Source organism: Drosophila biarmipes, chromosome 2R (genome assembly GCF_025231255.1).
Source record: "Drosophila biarmipes strain raj3 chromosome 2R, RU_DBia_V1.1, whole genome shotgun sequence".
NCBI classification, from domain to species: domain Eukaryota; kingdom Metazoa; phylum Arthropoda; class Insecta; order Diptera; family Drosophilidae; genus Drosophila; species Drosophila biarmipes.
The window spans coordinates 14,995,236-15,015,694 of NC_066615.1; the positions used below are offsets into that span (position 1 = coordinate 14,995,236).

General features: G+C 42.3%; 2 protein-coding genes across 4 annotated transcripts in view; both read left to right on the forward strand.

The window, feature by feature from the left end:
* Positions 1-15,832, forward strand: part of LOC108036551 (semaphorin-2A) — a 38,861-nt gene extending 23,029 nt beyond the window's left edge. For all 3 annotated transcript variants that reach the window (XM_044091984.2, XM_044091982.2, XM_044091983.2), the window contains exons 3-15: positions 6,717-6,804; positions 7,302-7,353; positions 9,521-9,589; positions 10,437-10,544; positions 10,809-10,946; positions 11,022-11,154; positions 11,411-11,767; positions 12,324-12,552; positions 12,950-13,286; positions 13,652-13,815; positions 13,884-14,036; positions 14,190-14,298; positions 14,748-15,832. In XM_044091984.2, the coding sequence (XP_043947919.1) occupies positions 6,717-6,804; positions 7,302-7,353; positions 9,521-9,589; positions 10,437-10,544; positions 10,809-10,946; positions 11,022-11,154; positions 11,411-11,767; positions 12,324-12,552; positions 12,950-13,286; positions 13,652-13,815; positions 13,884-14,036; positions 14,190-14,298; positions 14,748-14,819 (2,009 nt within the window). In that variant the 3' untranslated portion in view covers positions 14,820-15,832. The remainder of the gene's footprint in view (positions 1-6,716; positions 6,805-7,301; positions 7,354-9,520; positions 9,590-10,436; positions 10,545-10,808; positions 10,947-11,021; positions 11,155-11,410; positions 11,768-12,323; positions 12,553-12,949; positions 13,287-13,651; positions 13,816-13,883; positions 14,037-14,189; positions 14,299-14,747) is intronic.
* Positions 15,833-17,846: 2,014 nt separating this feature from the next.
* Positions 17,847-19,835, forward strand: LOC108036240 (cytosol aminopeptidase). The gene has a single exon (XM_017112249.3). It carries the CDS (start codon positions 18,069-18,071, stop codon positions 19,650-19,652), a length of 1,584 nt encoding a protein of 527 aa, XP_016967738.1. The 5' UTR covers positions 17,847-18,068; the 3' UTR covers positions 19,653-19,835.
* The last annotated feature ends 624 nt before the right edge of the window (positions 19,836-20,459 follow it).

Sequence of the window (20,459 nt, forward strand, 5' to 3'; positions counted from 1 at the left end):
TCAAGCTGTAGGCACTGCTGACCCATTAAAACGACAAAAGCGATAAGGGGTTTTTTTTTTCTATTTTGTAGTCTTTTAGAGGGAGGCAGTTCCACTCCATCATGGCAATGTCAAAAGCTGTTCACACAGCAGCTCCCATTGAGCCCACCCCTTTGCTGTTGAGCCGGGTGCTGTCGGTCCTCCGAGGTGGTTGGGGATTTACCTGGCTTTGAGCCGGGAACCAAGCCGGGCAACTGGGCAATCGGGGCACCACCCAAAGCATGTCACCGCGGAGCTGCTGCGAGGAGCTGTTCACAGTGGCGAGTTTGCCGCGAAATTGAATTTCAATGCATTGCCCGACACCTGCAGCTGCAAGTGGGGCTTCATACTGCTTCCCTGCGAGTCGCAACAAGCGGCGGTGGCAACATCATTAAAAGCGTGTTTAAAGCCGGCCCTTTCGGCCAAGTTTTAGTTGGCCGGCGTTGAACGGAGGGAAAATCACGTTTCGCCCTGGACAAGTTGGCAAGTCCACTTGCAGGAAACAACTTAAAACTGGAGGAAGAACTTACCTAAGTCAGCAAGGGAATCGGAAAGATTTCTTAAGTTATCTCAGCTTGTAGTAATTTAAAGTCTCAGAACAGAATATAGGATATAGGATAAAGGATACAGGATATGTGATATAGGATATAGAATAAAAGATATAGGATTTACATAGGATATAGGATATGAGGTATGAGATATGAGATATGGGATATAGGATATAGGATATAGCTTATAGGATATAGGATATTGGATATAGGAATAGGATATAGGGTATAGGCTATAAGATATAGGATATGGGATATAGGATATAGGTTATAGGATATAGGATATAGGATATAGGATATAGGATATAGGATATAGGATATAGGATATAGGATATAGGATAACGGATATAGGATATAGGATATAGGATATAGGATATAGGATATAGGATATAGGATATAGGATATAGGATATAGGATATAGGATATAGGATATAGGATATAGGATATAGGATATAGGATATAGGATATAGGATATAGGATATAGGATATAGGATATAGGATATAGGATATAGGATATGGGATATAAGATATAGGTTATAGGATACAGGATATAGGATATAGAATATAGGAGATAGGATATAAGATAAAGGATGTAGGATATGGGATATAGGGTATAGGATATGGGATATAGAATATGGGATATAGGATATGGGATATGGGATATATGATATAGGATATAGAATATAGGATATAAGATATAGGATGTAGGATATAGAATATAGATTATAGGATAAGGTCAAGGTCAAGGTTTTGTTATCTCAAAGAAGCATTTTAAAGAAATGGGAGCTTATATATTGGCTTGTATCCCAAATGTAAAAACAAATTTAATTAAAATTGATAATGTAATTTGAAGTTTTTTTCCCAGTGACCTATGTACTTAGTATGTAAGAACTACTTACATAGTTACGCAACACCCGATTGATAGGAGCCACTTTATGTAGGCGCTGCTGATTACAGCAGAGGAAGTCCGCTTATCGCTCGCAGAGTGAAGGAAAAGCGGCAAGAGGAAAAACAAGAGAGAAGTCTGAGGAAGCTGTGGCCGATAGCAGAGTGTCGCAAAATGTTGCAAAAGCAATTAGCACAGGCAACGGGCCAAATGCAATCAATCAACTGCAAATGCAGTTAGGCCACAGATTCGGTCGTTGCCATAATTCAATCACCTTAAATTGATGCAAACAACTCGCTTAACGTTAATTTCAATTTGCCCCTCATTTAAAGGTGAAATTTAATTAAACTTCTATTCACTGCCAGCTCGTCGGCGTGTGCGTGTGCGTATTTGTATTTTGTGCTGGCTTAATTGACTTAGGCTAAGCATGCTGAAGGCCAGAATTTGCATTCTCTTTTGTCTGGCCAAAATATAGTATGTTGCATATGGCAAGCAACCTGCGGCTTTGTGCGCACTTAAGTGGCAACAAGATTTCCAGCCGGACTCCCTGAATTCATGGCAAATTAAGCGAGTCGCAGAATGTTTCAGTTGTCGAGCAAATTTGCCATAAAGGTGCTGGGGCGAATAATAAAAAAGTGGGAGAAGTAGCCTGGCATAAGGAAGTGAGAATACTCTCTAAAGCTCAACTACGGTTTTAAAAATAAATATAATTATAATAAAAGAGCGGCTAACAAGGATTAAACATTCATTTTTAAGCAATCATAAACATTATGTAACTTAATCAACGTTTAAATGAATATTACTAATAAATATTATATATCTACATACATCTTAATAAAATAGATATTAAATATTATAAAAACCAAACTTAACACAACTTAAATATAATAAAATAAAATTACTTGAATAATAATTTACTTAATAATAATTTAATAAAAAATATATATATGTATGTGTTCAAACTCGTTTCGATTACTTGGTCTGATTTTTTGTACCCTCAACTCTTCATGATACCTGAATCCTACTTTTCAGGCAACATTTTCTGTCCCTAAAAATGTATTTGCTCATTTTAGCTTCGCTTGAATGCGGAAATACCCTTCTCAAGGGTATAAAAAGTGGGGTTTAAAACTATTTGAACCGTTTATGTGGCAGCCTCACACACGAGCTCATCAAATGAAGTTGCACCGGGGAGCCACCTCTGCTTGTACCTCGTTTTTAACCAAAAATGAAACAGTTACCGCATCCGCATTTTGTTGCGTTTTTGCTGGCAGCTTTTGGGCGATGTCCAGGCCATATAACTAGGATGCTCGGATGGTTATGGTAAGGTGTGGTTTGGGAGCTGCTGCCATTGCAGTTGCCGCTTTGGCTGGCTGTGTCTAGTGGTGTTTTGACTGCTCTTTTGATGCTTTTTTATGAGTGCGCTCTTCGGGGTTTTTGCATTTTTGCTATTTTGCAACAAAATGAACTTGCGCCGCTGCTGCGCATTGCTGTTGCCGTAAAATGGACTAAATTGAGTTGAAAATGTTTCGCACACCCCCCTGCCGTTCATGGCTGCAGTGCGGTGTGGTGTGGCACAGTATTAAAGCTGCATCCCGAAGCCTTTGGGCATTCACTGTTGTACAGTGCTGACAATAAGTATATCTGCCATATGCGTTTTAATTATATACACAACAGACAATCAAAAGGAGACAAGCCCTAAGTGTGAGTTTCTGTGTGGCTCTATTGTGTTGTTTCGTGCAAATGAAATGGCAACCACTTTGGGTAAACATTTCGGTTGACTCCCCAGTATTCCCCCCCCCCCCCCCCCCCCCCCCCCCCTCCTGAAAGCCCTATTCTTCTTTGGGTTTTCTCCACCACACCCCCTCCCATGAGGCCACCTTTCTGTTTCAGCTTGCAGCACAGGTGCAGACGTCTAGACGGCTTTCGAGTGCTTAGAGCCGACGTGAATTTCTCATAATTAGCAAAGGCACTGAAATAAGTGGGGAATTTTCAGCAGGGAAATTCTGGACGGGCACGCCAGGCTGGGAAATTAACTAAATGGTTTTTGACACGGTGTGAGCTTTGGGAATTTCGATTATAATATCATAAGTGAGGATTATATAAATGGTTACGGCGTACCAAAAAAATAATAAAAACTTTCCAAAGCAAAAAAATAAGTTGGGAATTTTTAGAAGGGATTTTGTGGGTGGCTGGGATATTAATAAATGGTTCATTTCAAGGTGATAATTATGATTATATAAAGGTTACAATGTATCAGAATAATCTTCAGATCAATAATATATTGTTCAGATATGTTAAAACCTTCTAATTTCTAGAACTAGCTATTGCAATGATATAGTGGGAAATTTCCAACAGGGAAGTTCTTAAAGAGCACTGCCAAGCGGGGATTTTATTATCATATATTTAAAGTTTAAGTAATAAAAACTGCTTTTGTTTTTCTTATATGCTGGTAGCCAAATCAGTATTCAGAAGAAAGAAATATATTTTTATGATATTAAGACCTTAACTACAATACCAAACTCTAAGATCCTTGTTTTTTATTGTCTCCTATTTCCGTTTGTGTTGATTAAACTTGTTTTGCCTTTTTCCACCATCCCTTTATGGTCTAGACATTGGAATGTTGAGCTGTCAAAGGAGGAAAAATTATCAAAGGATTTTTTGAGTTATAATGCTTTAAAGGCTACTTGCATAGCGAGCTATGGATTACCTTAAAAGCAGCTCCAGGCTGTTGATTTGACGCAAGAGCCTTGAGAGGCGGTTCCAGTTTCTGTGTCATCTACTGCAAGCATTTCGGTATTTACCTAAACATCTCAAAGGTAAATGTCAGCCAAAGTCCGTGCACCTGCAGCTGACATGGCATATGTGTGTATATAAACGTGTATTCCATACCCACATCTGCCTGGGGCACGGTCGGATGGGCGGATTGAGTGGGTGGCACAACATTAACTTTACAATATGCTCATTGCAGTCGCCCCTCGACTGCCCCCCTGGCCAGCACTCGCATTTGATTTGATAATAACGTTTTCGGAAATGTCATTTTCTCCCTTCCAGAAATTGATTTGACTGCCTCGTCTTGGCCCTTTTCGCTTCGTTTTGCCACGTGGGGTTGGTCGTAAAAGCCAAACGCATATTTACGAAGAGCATAAAAATTATTGACATATATGGCGGAGTCATAAATGCTCATACACATAAGCACTCTCCAAGCTCAGCCCGCTGAAAATCCCAAAAGAAAATTGCCAAGCCAAAAAAAAGGAATATAAAATTTGGCATTTTTTGTTTCGTTTTTTTTTTGCGTTACTCAAAGGCAGCTCGTAAATGCAATTTGATTTTGATTGGACTTGGATTAAAAGCAAATAAAGTTCACATCTTAAACGTCAAATTTTGAAAGGATTTTAGGAGTTGCCTTTGGGTAAATTTTAGCGGCACATTTGGGGGGACTACGATTGGGTTTTTAAAGTCCCCAAAGGCAAGAAATACATTTTATGTATTTTTTAAAATTCGAATGACACTAGGAATAGAGTCTAATCCATTTAAATGTACTACATAAAGAAGGCCCTTAAGCTAGTAGAAAGTCAGGTCCATCCTTAAGCAACCTTATTTTCAAAACATGGCAAAATACAATTGATTCGATTCAGCAACTTGAAAGCCTTAACTCACTCCGCCCCATAAAGTGGCACAACCGATTGGATAACCCCGATTCGCTAGAGTTCACGTTCTTTAGTGCCATCAATTTTATGTTAATATTTGCCATATTTTTATTGGCTTAATCCAGTCATGAAATCGTGGCAATATGCTTTTACTGGCTGCCAATGACAATTGGCCCCCATAAACAATTTCGCAAATCGTTGTGCGCCGGAGAGATTTAACCATTTCCGCAGACTTCATGAAACATTTATAGTTTTCTGGCTCAGAGGCCGAATGCGTTATTGACTTCATGGCTGGCAACTCAGTGTGGTCAATTAAGTAGCGTATATGCAAATTATTTATTAGTTTTCCCCACGCTTCGTTGTGCTGGCTTTAAGCGCATGTTTTGGCCATTCAAGATGTGCGAGTGCAAAACTCTGGAAAAGTTGTGAAAAAATAAAAAGGCAATGTGGTAAAAGGGAAAAAAGAAAAAATAAAAAGGAAAAAGTCGAAGAAAGAGCAGGAAAGTTCGACAGGCATTCACAATAAAAATATGTACAAAAGCATTTCAAGCGTACACAAGTCGACTTCCTGTTTGGCAAGGACATTCTATCCGAATTGTGCATGCAAACAAGGATGCGAGCGAGCGTGTGTGTGCGCACTTCTATTGTAGTTGGCCAATAGGTGACTCCTTGCTTCCCCCGGCCCCCTGCCCCCTGCCCCCTTGGCCGCAAAAATATATTCACTCGAAATCGGAAATCAAAAATAGCTACATTTCTGCCGGTGGGGTCTTGGGTTTCCCTTCCGTATTTACATATTCTATTGTTGGGCTCGAGCATAAATCGGATGCCAGTTGGGTTTTCGGCCGGTGGCTTGGGTTCGAGGCAGGTCCTGCCTCGGCTTCTGGGGTCCTGCCCTTTGTTGGCTCCTTTGGTCCGCTCTGACCTCTGTCATACTTTCGGCCATTGTCCGGCGACTGCCGAGGGGGATAATGCCTCGGTCATCCATATTACTTGAACGACATTTGACACTTTTGGCTGCCACAGCTTCCCATGGTGCCCCCCATCTCGCATAATTCCCATCGGCTGCTTGGCGGCAAAATTAATTGCTGATGATATTGAAGTAGCGATGAGTGACAGGCGGGCAAATACAAATTAGTTTAATTAAAGAATTGTGTGCTCAGCATTTAGCGATGGCCACATAACCACACACGACGGCAAACAATTTGCAGACAAAGCGACGTCACAGAAATTAACATAATACAATACTTATAATTAATGAGTCTTGTTTCGCATTGTGCCCCAAAACCCAGCTTGTTTTCTGCTTTGCTACGGCGAAAACTTGTACTTTAATGTAAATAAACAAGACAATTTTCCGGCAGGGGCAAAAAATGTTCTCGAAAATGTCATTTGATTGAAACGGGATATCTATCTGTATCTCTGGCCCCCCAACCGGGCATCCCGTTTGTCTGTGGCCACCACTGTCCGGCGTTCTGTGCGGCAATGAAAACTTTGTTGACACTATCTAGACGCTGTGTCCGGCGTCTGCGACTCTTGGGGAAAATTCACTTAGGGAAAATATCTTGAGCAAATATTGAGTTTAGTTAACGGAAATATTTGTATTTTTTTCTACATTTTCAGATCATGTGCGGGAGTTCAACTGCGGAAAGCTTTACTATCGTACATTCCATATGAACGAGGATCGGGACACACTCTATGTGGGAGCTATGTAAGTACAAAACTCTCGGAAAGTAGTAAAAATTAGATTAATAAATTAGTAGTAGAGTTTTGATAATAAATGAAAAACAATTTTTAACATTCCATTTCGATTTTAAACTCAAATTTGTATTCATTCAGGAAGTGAAAGTATGTTTAAAAGATAAAATCCAATTTCTAATTATAACTTAGACTTTTAATTATAAATTTTTAACCTGAGAATAAATCAATAATTATAAATAAGACTACATTAAGAAAGTGAAATGTTGGGAACTACTTTGAACAGTCGGCTTTTTTTCTAAGACGGGCATAGTGAAGTACTCTTTTCTGTATCTGCCGCCACACAAACAGTGTACAACAGCGGTCAGCATACTAGCCCGTGAAAATTACTAAAGTATTCTTTTCTGATTCTAATATTTTACTCTTTGTTACACTTTTATTATTACTGATAGAACCACATCCTTTAAGCTCTAAATACGATTAGTTATGTATATATTTTCCTCCTTTCAGGGATCGTGTATTCCGTGTGAACCTGCAGAACATCTCCTCGTCCAATTGTAATGTAAGTACCGCTGCCATGACTTCGCCTCTGATTATACTAAATGCCTCAAATATGATAATCCTAGAGCACGCTTTTAGGCTAAGTCCATTCGTCGCCGAGGGTCGCCAAGGGTCGCCGAGTGGGGCGGCTGTCCTGGAGGTGGTGGCAGGTTGTCCAGGGTCGGAACACAAATCTAACTGACAGCAGTAAGGGACAAAAATCGTGAAAAGCTTTTGGGCCAAACAACTTTGCTTGCGGCTGTTGCTGTTGCTCTGTGGCATATTGTTAAAAATTCATTATACGCCGCGTTGCCAGCGGATGGGGATTGTTGTGTATATGTGCTTGCCATAGTTTCCAAATGGCCGCTAAGCTTCTTGCCGCTTTTTGTGGCCATAAAGCGCCATCTAAACGTTGTCAGCACAATACACCGGCTTAGCAGCCTTTTAGGCGCACTTCAAATGGCAACAACCACGACGTCGACAGCCACAAATCTTCGATTCGCTGGGGAGCAGCACGGGCTGAAAAAAATGTTTATTTTAGTTAACCCACAGGTCCTGCTGCCTACCAAGCTACCCAAAAAAGGGCCAAAAAACATATTTAATATGCACTCTCTTGTCCGGGCATTAGGTTCCGGGAGTATTCCCCAACTGGTTCGGTTCTGCCGGCTCAGGTTTATGCGTTGCCCAGATATAAATATTTTTTCGGGAGACGCCACATACGCGAACTTGCCACAACATTTGCGAGGCAATTCGATTACAGGAAGTGCTACCCCGTGTCTTGGGCTCCAGCCTGGGCTTGCTCTCGGGCTGTTTATGAATTTATGACTTGCAAAAGTTTGTTTTATGAGCGCCGCACACCTGACTTGGTACCGTCCTCTATTCCATGCCCTGCCATTCCGTAATATTCCTGGCCCTACAACGCATCTCCGCAGCCGAATCGTAAAAGTCTAAGAGGTTATACTTCCTTGTAGCATGCTTGCCAGCCAGGATACGTCAATATATTTTATGCGGTTAAGTGCGAATACATTCGCCGTGGGCATCATTTGGTTCTGGCCTATACACACGGAGTTACACTGGAGAAAAGTGGGAAAGGAAGACCTATTATGTATGTTGGAGAGTATAGATTGAGGTCCCAATACGAAAATGAAAATGTCCTTAAGACAATTTCCCATGGTAAAGTTTTAGTTAGTTTCCAATATTTTTCACAAAGTTAAGAAGAGGTTAAATTATTTGAAAAGTCAATTTAGTTTTATGAAATTTTCAGACAAGAATTATTTAAAGAGGTTGTTATAATACAAACATGGTATTGAGAAACTAAATGTTTCCGACAAAACATGACATTGAGAAACCCCTTAAATTCGTTTTATGGCAAACATATTTAACTATAACATTACAACTAGAGATATTTAAAACCAAGCATTATGTTAGAAACTACATTTTTCGTGATATTGGGAAATCGGCCACAAATTTGTTCTTTACTATACATGTAGTCTGGTTATCATATTATTTATGGATAACTTGGTTGGTAAGCGAGGTTTTTTGTGTTGAAGATATTTTTCGGTAGTTGTCAAATAGATATTCGAGATATCCATACCCACTTCGGCTCAGTGTAGCCCTGTGCCTCGTTGGCTCCCAGCTCCTGCACCTGTTCCTCCTCCGGATCCCTGGCTCCTCATCACACTGCTCCCGCTGCTTTATGCGCCAAATGCAAATTCAACTAAATAATACATGATTTTGGTTTTATATGAACGCTCTGCTGCGACTGCCTGCCTCCCCAGTGGGCGGATGGGTGGTCGGGTGGTTGGGCAGGACGATGGCACTGGGTGGGTTGCCCCGTGGGTGGCTGCGGCGGCAGTGGAGGTTGGTGCGTGAAAATATTTCGTGTGTGCCTGGGTAACATTACGTGATTTATAAATAAATTTAGTTGAAAGCATTCTGAAGGTGCCACGGACGACTGCTAGTTGTAGTTTATGCCGCATGCGGCAGACGCAGCCTCTCGCCCCCCGAACATTTGCAATATACAATTTTTGTATTTTAGCTGTTTTGAGTAAATTGAATTTTTGAACTGATAGAAGCCACGGCACGTGAGCTTTTAACCTAATGGTTAATGGCTGCAATCCCCAAGATGAACCCGATTTGGATTTGGTATATATTTAGCTGACTTATCTCTGGCTTACTTTTCGTTACAGCGCGATGTGATCAACCTGGAGCCCACCCGCGACGATGTGGTTAGCTGTGTTTCCAAGGGAAAAAGCCAGGTGAGTAAAATATATCAGTAGCTCACCAGAAGGAGATTTAATGTCCAAGTTATACCTACTTAAATTTAAAAATTTAAAACAATGCAAAAAATGCAGAAAATGTAAAAGAGATAAATTTCACAAGGAAAATGACCTTTTGTGCCATAAATTCATGAGAATTTTCCTAATATGCAATCCACAATTGTTTTACTTTTTCGTCAAATTCCTGTGCACTTCTGCCTCTACTTTATGTGCTCCCATACATAGTAACTCGCAAATAAATCACATCCCGGCGGAGGTATTTCAGTAACTCGATTGCAGTTTAAAGCCAAGGAAATCCCATCGACTGGGAATGTGGCAGACGCTTCTGTTGCAACTCGTTTATAATGTGACAGCAAATCCTTTCATTCGAAATCAATTTCAAGTTATTCGTGGCAGGAGTAGCTGCAGCAGCAGTAGCAGCAGCAGCAGCAGCAGCAGCAGCAGCAGCAGCATGTTGCATGTTGCACACACACGAGCAACATGGGGCCACATGGGCATCCTGCTTAAGTCATCATAAAGCTGCTTGTGCGCCACTGGCGCTGCTAGTAATTTTTGCAGCGTTTCGTTGCATTGTTGCCAATTGATTTAGCTTCGGCAGCGACGCGTGCAATTGCAATTTGTCCACATTTCTGCCACAAATTCGCTGCAGCATTACGGAACATGTTTCGATATTGCTGCGTTTCGGGGGCACAAAACAGATGATGTCGCTGCCGTACAATAAATTGGAAAAACAGCCCCACAACATTGTCATCCCAACTCATCCCGTTGAATTCTTTTGTTCCTTTGTTTTTTGTTTAACAACCATAATCGATATGTGTTTTTGCAGATCTTCGATTGCAAGAACCATGTGCGTGTCATCCAGTCAATGGAGCAGGGCGATAGGCTCTATGTGTGCGGCACCAACGCCCACAATCCCAAGGATTATGTTATCTATGTAAGTCGCCCCCCTCCTCCCGATTGGGAAGCCATTTGCCATTCGACGGCTTCCTTTCACGTTGCCACATAAAAGATTGCCACCGACAGTTGACTTAAGATGGCAATCACCAGTTGCTCACTCAGCCTTTGACTTGACATCTATGCTATATGCCGTAGATAAAGCAACTAAACTCAAGTCAAACACTCGAGGGGCAAATCTTTTGTGCACCACCACACCCATTTCACTTGCTCACCCTTTTACTCTTTTGCTTCCTAATCCAAGGCAAATCTGACTCACCTGCCGCGCTCGGAATATGTGATTGGCGTGGGTCTGGGCATTGCCAAGTGCCCCTACGATCCCCTCGACAACTCCACGGCGATTTATGTGGAGGAGGGCAACCCGGGTGGTTTGCCCGGCCTGGTAAGCAAATTGCTCGCATAAACCAAAACTTTCTCGGACCCTAACTGAGGCTGTAAATTTGCTCCCCCTCCCCAGTACTCCGGCACCAATGCCGAGTTCACCAAGGCGGACACGGTTATTTTCCGCACTGATCTGTATAATACTTCGGCTAAGCGGTTGGAGTATAAATTCAAGAGGACCCTGAAATACGACTCCAAGTGGTTGGACAGTGAGTATATTTTAAAAGCATTTACTTCTTTACGCTGAAAGATGTTGATTACCTTTTTGAGCGTCCATTTCCGGAGGAATACATGAGCATTATCATTTTAATTAGTTCTATGTTGAATTATTAACTAACTGTATTTTATTAATCTATACTATATGTATAAAAACCAAATTTTAAGCATGCATTCTCAGGGGAAAACCTGTACACCCTCATATCTTTATCATTATCATCACTAACTTACTTTTTCTTTACTTTTCAGAGCCCAACTTTGTGGGATCCTTCGACATTGGCGAGTACGTGTACTTCTTCTTCCGTGAGACCGCCGTGGAGTACATCAACTGTGGCAAGGCCGTCTATTCCCGCATTGCCCGCGTGTGCAAGAAGGATGTGGGTGGAAAGAACCTTCTGGCCCACAACTGGGCCACCTATCTGAAGGCCCGGCTCAACTGCAGCATCTCCGGCGAGTTCCCGTTCTACTTCAACGAGATCCAATCGGTCTACCAACTGCCCTCCGATAAGAGCCGATTCTTCGCCACATTCACGACGAGCACTAATGGCCTGATTGGATCTGCCGTATGCAGTTTCCACATTAACGAGATTCAGGCTGCCTTCAATGGTAAGCCCAGCAACCAGCACCCAGCACCCAGCTCCACCGCCCTTTTTGGGGTGATCCGCACATCGCATCGCGTTGACATGCAATTTTCTCCGCTTGTCCATTGTCCCCCAAGTGGATTGGGTGGCACTGACTTGGAAATTGGAAAGGAAAATGGAAATGGCACCCACAAACTTATTGGCAAATTTTATTTGCCATCTATACAGTGTTTTATTCCGATCCCTCCACCCCCTCCAACTGGGTGTTTGAGTGTTTTGTAATTTCAGTTCAGTTCAGTTCGATTCGTTGCCGTGCGCAACATAAATCGCATTAGAAAATCCATTTGAATGGATTATGGCCACACACACATGGTGGTTCTTTTTATTCTCCAACGGCTGAAGGCTTAGAGGGGCAGCAAGCACCAGCTGACACCTTTGGTCGTAGATTTAAGTCTTCAATTGCAGCTCAGCACTCGAGAGCTTGATAAACTTTTTCCTTTTTTTTTTTTTTGCCTCTGTTCCCTCCAATCTCATATGAGCAATTGTTCTGTGCTCTTTTCATTTTTATCCGGCGCGCACAGGTAAATTCAAGGAGCAATCTTCATCGAATTCCGCATGGCTGCCGGTGCTTAACTCCCGGGTCCCGGAACCACGGCCGGGTACATGTGTCAACGATACATCAAACCTTCCCGATACCGTCCTGAATTTCATCAGATCCCATCCACTTATGGACAAAGCCGTAAATCACGAGCACAACAATCCAGTCTATTATAAGAGGGATTTGGTCTTCACCAAGCTCGTCGTTGACAAGTGAGTGTTGCAACAAAGCGTTTCTTTTCTATCTGCAGGTGTGATATGTGACTGTTTATTTAACCAGTTTAATCCTTTGGGATTTCGGTAACTGTTAAAAAAAAAATGGGGAAATTCGGTGAAATGTTGCTTTTTATTTTTTGAGAAATTCTTTACCAGTAATTTGTATTTTCAAGTGGTTATTTTTCTTTTAATGCGTGTAAAGCTAGGGAAATTAAATAAATCTCAAAAGAAAATGTGAAATAAAGCAGCTGCGAGTGGCGAGTAATGAGTTCATTGCATTCACCCCTTTTGAGTTCATAAATTAAAGGCTCACTGGTAAATCCCATAAGCGGCTTTAAGAGTATAAGGTTAATTCAAGGTTACTTATATGCGTATTTAAACAATTTCCTTCCAGAATCCGCATTGACATCCTCAATCAGGAATACATTGTGTACTATGTGGGCACCAATCTGGGTCGCATTTACAAAATCGTGCAGTACTACCGCAACGGCGAGTCGCTGTCCAAACTGCTGGATATCTTTGAGGTGGCTCCCAACGAGGCCATCCAAGTGATGGAAATCAGCCAGACACGTAAGAGCCTCTACATTGGCACCGATCATCGCATCAAGCAAATCGACCTGGCCATGTGCAATCGCCGTTACGACAACTGCTTCCGCTGCGTCCGTGATCCCTACTGCGGCTGGGATAAGGAGGCCAATACGTGCCGACCATACGAGCTGGATTTACTGCAGGTGGGTTGATTTGAGTATTGTGAAAAACACTGCTAAAGGAAGTGTGAGAGAGATGGAGATATGCATGCAGCAAACCGGCTGTATCTGAGATGACGCACTTTATTTGCCTTTAACTTTTTAGTGAATAGTCCGTTTTGAACCATGTTTGGCATAGAGACGGGTACTGACAATAAAAACAAAATCCCTTTTCGCAAATATTAAAAAATGCTATAGTTGGTCTATTATACCCTTTAAAAATGTGTTTATAGTCGTTGAAAAATTGGCATGCTACGTTTTATAAGACATATATTAAAACCGAAAGTTATTCCGATTAAAATAAAATCAAAGCTAAGCCAGATGTTATGATATTTCTGTTTCATCTACAGGATGTGGCCAACGAGACGAGTGACATTTGCGATTCGAGTGTGCTCAAAAAGAAGATTGTGGTCACCTACGGCCAGAGCGTGCATCTGGGTTGCTTTGTCAAAATTCCCGAAGTGCTGAAAAACGAGCAGGTGACCTGGTATCATCACTCCAAGGACAAGGGACGGTGAGTGGAATTCACTGGAATTTGGTTTGATTGACACATGACCAATCGCATGGATGTATCTTTTATAGCTACGAGATTCTATACTCGCCGACTAAATACATTGAGACCACTGAACGTGGCCTGGTTGTGGTTTCTGTGAACGAAGCCGACGGGGGTCGGTACGATTGCCATTTGGGAGGTTCGCTTTTGTGCAGCTACAACATCACGGTGGATGCCCACAGGTAAGCCAATATACTCTCTTGATATTCAAAAACTATCTTAAAAGTGTTATGGCAGTTAGAATGGATTTATCCTATTCTATAAGAGATATAATATTCAATTACACTCGTATAACAAGTATAATCATGCTAAAACATTGCTTCTCCCTTTCTAAGGTGCACTCCGCCGAACAAGAGTAACGACTATCAGAAAATCTACTCGGACTGGTGCCACGAGTTCGAGAAGTACAAAACAGCCATGAAGTCCTGGGAAAAGAAGCAAGCGGTAAGTGATAATGAGGACCAATGCCCCCAAGGGGTGGATTTGTGGTAAAATTAGGTTGGCAGAATGGTAATGTTGGTGGTTCTGGGATTTCTGCTGGCTTTGTTGGTGTGGTGTGCCGAAGGCAGACACACACCATAATAAACGATTTTACTGGCAATTATTTTAATAGCCTTCGAGCGCGGGCGGCTGTCCAAACTGACACCGAAACATCAAATCAAAGGGAAAATAATAATAAAAGCGGTGTAAGGTAGTTAAGTTGTCATTATCCAGACACCCCACCTGTGGTGTGACCCAAATGCAGGGTAATTGCCCACCTGGGTGGGGGATGCAATGGAAATGTAATTAAAATGCAATCACTTTGGGGCTCAAATGTATGTACCTCCGCAGTTATATTTACTAATCGCCTGTGTCTTATGTTCTTTCTTTATTCGTTGATTTTCCTTTTACAGCAATGCTCGACACGGCAGAACTTTAGCAGCAATCAGCATCCGAATGAGATTTTCCGCAAGCCCAATGTCTGATATCACGAACAGAGTTTCGCCCTCAACATGCCGTCATCGTCCAATCAGTTTTAGTAAATCGAACGCGAAGAGCATACGGAACCCAACAAGGAGGACGGCCGAGAACCCATTATAATCATTATTATCACCGACATCATCATAGACATACTTTCTTCAGCAATGAACAGAAAACTCTTCCTAAAGGATTATGCATTTACCGAGGCATTTACAATGCGTTCATCGACTTAGAGTTAGACATTAGGGTATTATCGCACGACACAGCTCCTCCCGTACGGTGCATTTCATCCACTTAAATCGATTCACATAAATAATATTATAAATACGCCACCAACCATAGTTAGTTACGACAATTGAACTTGGAGATACATATAAAACTGCCGCAGCATCGCACATTCATATCGTTAATTGAATCTAGACCTTGATCAGTTTCAGTATGGTAACAACATATATATAAATATACATATATCCAAACTTTGAACTTTCAAGGCTTCCTTATAAGTATGGCAACCTAAATGTAATCGGAGAAGCAATGTGATGTTAAGTTTTGATAAATTTATTAACAGCCTGACTGCATAATCGCGATGAACACAATATAAATGTACTATAACGACACTCAGATTGAGATTGTACACATGCAAGCATTCGAAACACGGATATATGAATCAGCCCTAAATCGAATACAATTCTAAACTCACAAGCAATACTCGCCTAATGTGCATCGACATAATTAACTCGAATCGGTCCATAGCTTATATATACTAAACGATATCCAAGAAATGTTCATTAATGTGTATTATGTGTGTGTCCTTCGAGAGCCAGTTAATCGTAAACCCATTTCTTGCCCCACAGAACAATTTATTAGAAAGTATTTCGATTATGATTTTCAGTGTCTTGCACTCTCTTCAGACTAAATGTACTTAAGGTAATTTGCAAAAATCTTTAGTTAATAAGCGTTTAGTTATAATAAAGTGAGATAAAAACATTTTAATAAAAAATATCTAAAATAAAAACTATTTTAATGGTTGTTTTATCTGGAAACTATATATGGATGGGATATTATAGGTGTATTAAGGGTGTCTAAAAAATGTTTAAAGTATGCGAATATCATTTAATATTTATCCAAGCTTTACTTTTGTCGCTGAATGTTTTAAAAACAGTATCCCAAATCAATTCAACTGGTTATTTTATAGTAATAGCAACGATATGTTGATGGAATGCTATAGATGTATTTTATAATGATTGTAATTTACACCAAATAGCAGTAATTAAGGATATGTTAAACAAATATAAAAACCCTTTAGTCTTTATTTAAACTTTAACGTTTCCGCTCGATGGTTTAATAAAATTTAAACAATAAATAAACATGCTTATTTTATTGTGGATCAGTACATTGATGGTATGTTATGGTTGTACTTTATAAAACATATTTTCTAGGGGTATCTAAGATGTGAAAATACCCCAATGTTTAACCAAGCTTTGCAATTGTTGCGAGGGTAATCTGCAAACATTTAACAATAATACATTCCAAATGAAGGGTGTGGGAAAATGCTGTCCAAATAATAATCATTTCGAATTTCATTGCAACTCTGCTTATCTGCGAACACATTGCATAATTCCAACCGAGTGCGCAAAGACAAATGTTAATTTTAAATCAAATACTTTGAACTATTCAACTTGGCAAATATTTTATAACGAGGAAACCCAAGCCGGACATCGGGCAAGGTTGGCCGCCCCCGTTGGGCAGCAGTGTGTGTGTTGGCCAGGTTGTTGGAGACAAAGTTTGTCGTGCCGGGGACTCCGGCCTTTCGGCCAGGTCAAGCGCAAAGGCGAGAAATAACCAAATTTCCAATTTGGTTTTCGGGCTGCCTGTGTGTTTGGTTTGTCGACCCTTCGGTTCACCTTGCTCAAAGCCAAAAGGCAAACATTTGCGTTAAGTGAGTGTGTGTGTGTGTGTGTGTGTGGCAAAAGATTTGCATATTTCTACGCTCGGCCAACGAGCAACATTAAATTGAATTCCATATTCAAATAGTCGGGAGATAAGCGTGAGCATACTTTCCAATTATAGATTGTCCCCCCGCAGACAAATAGAATTAAAGTGTAGCATTTTTGCATAATTCATGATATACTGGCTTGAAAATTGCGCCTGCTGCCGCCGACTGTTCCCACCTTAATTAGTTATGCAACACCAAAAATTAAGCTTAATTAGCGTTGACTCACTGGCTTGGAAAATTAATTATTTCCACTCGCCGTTATTATTATCGCTGTGCACTTGGCCGGAGCATCAGGGCCCAGCTTCCGGGCCCGGTTGTTGACTACTTAATTGAAATTCATATGATTTTTTTCCTTTGCACTCTCCACTTTTGTCATTATCATTTAAATAGCGTCGAGGGCGTTATAATCCCGGGCAGGGCGTTCCGCGTTGACAGGACTTCTTGCGCAGCTCAATCTGGCGGCTTTGGGGCTGCTGGTTAAATGAAAATAATGCATATTAGTGGGCAACTCGGAGAACCCTAAGCTTTGGCTAACAAATATAAAGTGCCGAATGGGTGAAGGCAAAAATATTTAACAAAACACCAATGGCTAGTTTAAAAACTCAAGGCTCAATTAAATCATAATTTAAACACCAAAAATTCTTATTTGAAAATTATAAGTATCTATGGGGTTACAAGGTATAATGGCTTATTAAAATATTTAGCAAATAACCGAAATTTGTTTCATATAATAGGTCAATACGATTATTTTAAAGTTAAGCCCCTGCAAAATTAAAATCAAAGGAATTTACTTAGATTATTTATTGTTTTAAGTATATTTCGGAATATTATATCCATTTTATATTAAACAAAATATATATTAAAATATTTTTGACTATTTATAAACAAACTATTTTTTTTTATTCTTTTTTTAAACTAAAATTTGTGTTATATAATGTTCAATAACCACCAAAAAGTTTTCCAAAAAATTGGATCGAAGTAATCCATTGCCTCGACTGGGGGATCTGTCAATCCGTATCACTAGCTCGTGCCACGGGAAAGTTCAGTTTAATTTAGCTTGTCGTACGGGTCACAGATGAGCTCGCCATAAAAAAAAAACGAAACAAAATTCTCAGTGTTAATAGAAAATTTCCGAAAACCGCGCGTGACTAGAAAATTGAGAGTTACGTGGCTCAGTGACCTTTTTACCTCTGTATTGTTACAATAGTAGAAATACGCGTTCGTAAAATTCCCAGTGTTTTGATATTGATATTGAAGTATGCCGTTGTACAAGGACATGTCTTTGGTGCGGGCTGGTCTGCGGTTGATGGGTAGTCGCAGGGATGTGGGAAAGACGATGGTGCCGCTCTACCGTTGCTATGCCACCTGCAAGAAACCCAAGGGTGTGGTGGTGGGCGTCTACGCCAAGGATGGCGACAAGCCGCCCAAGACTACTGCGAACGCCGTGTCCCTGGACGATGCCCTGGGTGGCAAACTGCTGACCCTCATCCGTGAGCGTGGGCTGGACGGCACGCCCGGCAAGGGGCTGCTATTCAGCGGCTTCGAGGGCGAGTTCCAAGCGGTGGCCGTCGTCGGAGTTGGCCCCCAGGGTGCCTCCTACAACGAGAACGAGGAGCTGGACGAGGGCATGGAGAATGTGCGCGTGGCGGCGGGCACTGGCGCCCGGGCCCTGCAGCTGCAGGGTATGTACGAGGTGCATGTGGACGCCATGGAGTACCCGGAGCAGGCGGCCGAGGGTGCTGCGCTGGCCGTCTGGCGGTACAATGCCAACAAGAGGAAGAAGAACCGCATCATGACCCCCAAGCTGGATATGTACGGCAAGGGCGATCGGGATGCCTGGGTGCGGGGTCTCTTCAAGGCCGAATCCCAGAATCTGGCCAGGCGCTTGTCAGACACTCCGGCCAACATGATGACCCCCTCTATATTCGCCCAGGCCGCTGTGGATGCCCTGTGCCCGTGTGGCGTCTCCGTGGAGGTTCGCTCCATGGACTGGATCGAAGACATGAACCTGAACTCCTTCCTGATGATCGCCAAGGGCTCGTGTGAGCCGCCCCTGCTGCTGGAGTGCAGCTACTGCGGCACCTCGCCCGAGGATCGTCCCGTTCTGCTGCTGGGCCAGGGTCTGACCTTCCACAGTGGCGGCCTGTGCCTGAAGCCCAAGAAGGGTATGGATCAGTACCGGGGCGCCATGGCCGGAGCTGCCGTTTGTGTGGGCGTGCTCCGGGCCGCCGCCGCCCTCTCGCTGCCCATGAACATCACGGCGGTGATGCCGCTCTGCGAGCACATGCCCTCCGGCATGGCCGTGAAGTGCGGCGACGTGGTGACCCTGCTCAACGGCACCACCATGGGCATCAAGAACGTGGACAAGGCGCCGGTGGTGCAGCTGGCCGATCCCCTGCTCTACGCCCAGGCCACCTTCAAGCCCAAGCTGGTCATCGACATCGGAACGGTCGCCATGGGCGTCAACTATGCCGTGGGCGGAGGAGCCAGTGGCCTGTGGACCACCTCCAAGTCGGTGTGGCAGAACTTCCGCAAGTCCGGCGGCCTGACTGGCGATCGCATCTGGCGCTTCCCGCTGTTCAAGTACTACAAGCAGATCGTCAACAACAACATCACCTATGACCTTTGCAACACGGGCAGGGGTCCGGCCACCTCGTGCCTGGCCGCTGCCATCCTGCACTCGCTGGTGCCCTGCGTGGATTGGGCCCATCTGGACATCCGGGGCACCGGCATGACCACCAAGATCAACCCCAGGCCCTACCTGCTGAAGGACTCGATGACCGGACGTCCGACGCGCACTGTTATCCAGTTCATGTACCAGATGGCCTGTTCCGGCCAGTAGATTGCCTCCTCTATGGACACCTCATTTGTGGGCCCTATGTTGTAGCTTGGCCCATGTATTCGATATTTGACTCTTTGGTACTGTGTTTGCACGCAATTAATCTCTGGCCTGGGATAGCGATCATCGTGAATGTGCACTTTAATATCGTTAACAATAAATTGTATGAGTTATGAGGATAACAAATGTCTGTTTTCTCTATGTAAGGTTAAGGTTTTAATTATCTTCTAGTTAGATTAAAACTATAGATAACCAGCAGTTAAATTTTCCTAGCCACATTTTTTTGAATCAACAATATAACGTAATGTCAAAGCTAACAAGACTTTGAGAAATTGATAGAAAGGTTATCTTTAAATTCACTCGAAATACAAGTAATAAATTATTAAATTTATTATAAATTCAGTTGGCAAAATGGTTACTTCCTATCATATGAAAAACTAGAACTTACTCAATCCAATTCCCCGCTAATTAGTATTCAATCAACCAAAACCCAGACCAACACTGCAACTCAAGGCTGGGTAATTTCGCTTCCGATTGAGGCCTCCTTCGGTGCCCACCTGTCAAATCAAAATTTGATTTTCAATCGAATAAATATGGCCTGATTTACCAACTCGATTGATGGCGGCATTGCGGATTTCGGGGCTTTGATGAGCGATGTGATTATGTTGACTATAAAATATTTACCTCTTGGCCGGAGTGACGGGAAAATTGCTTTGAAGTCTGTGGTGCCGGGGGTAGAGGTGCCAATCAATGGAATTCGGTAAATGGCATTATGAGGTTGCCTCGATATTATCCACATACAAACATATG

Excerpts from the sequence above, each read along its gene's own strand:
- LOC108036240 (XM_017112249.3), top strand. The coding sequence starts at position 18,069 with ATGCCGTTGTACAAGGACATGTCTTTGGTGCGGGCTGGTCTGCGGTTG.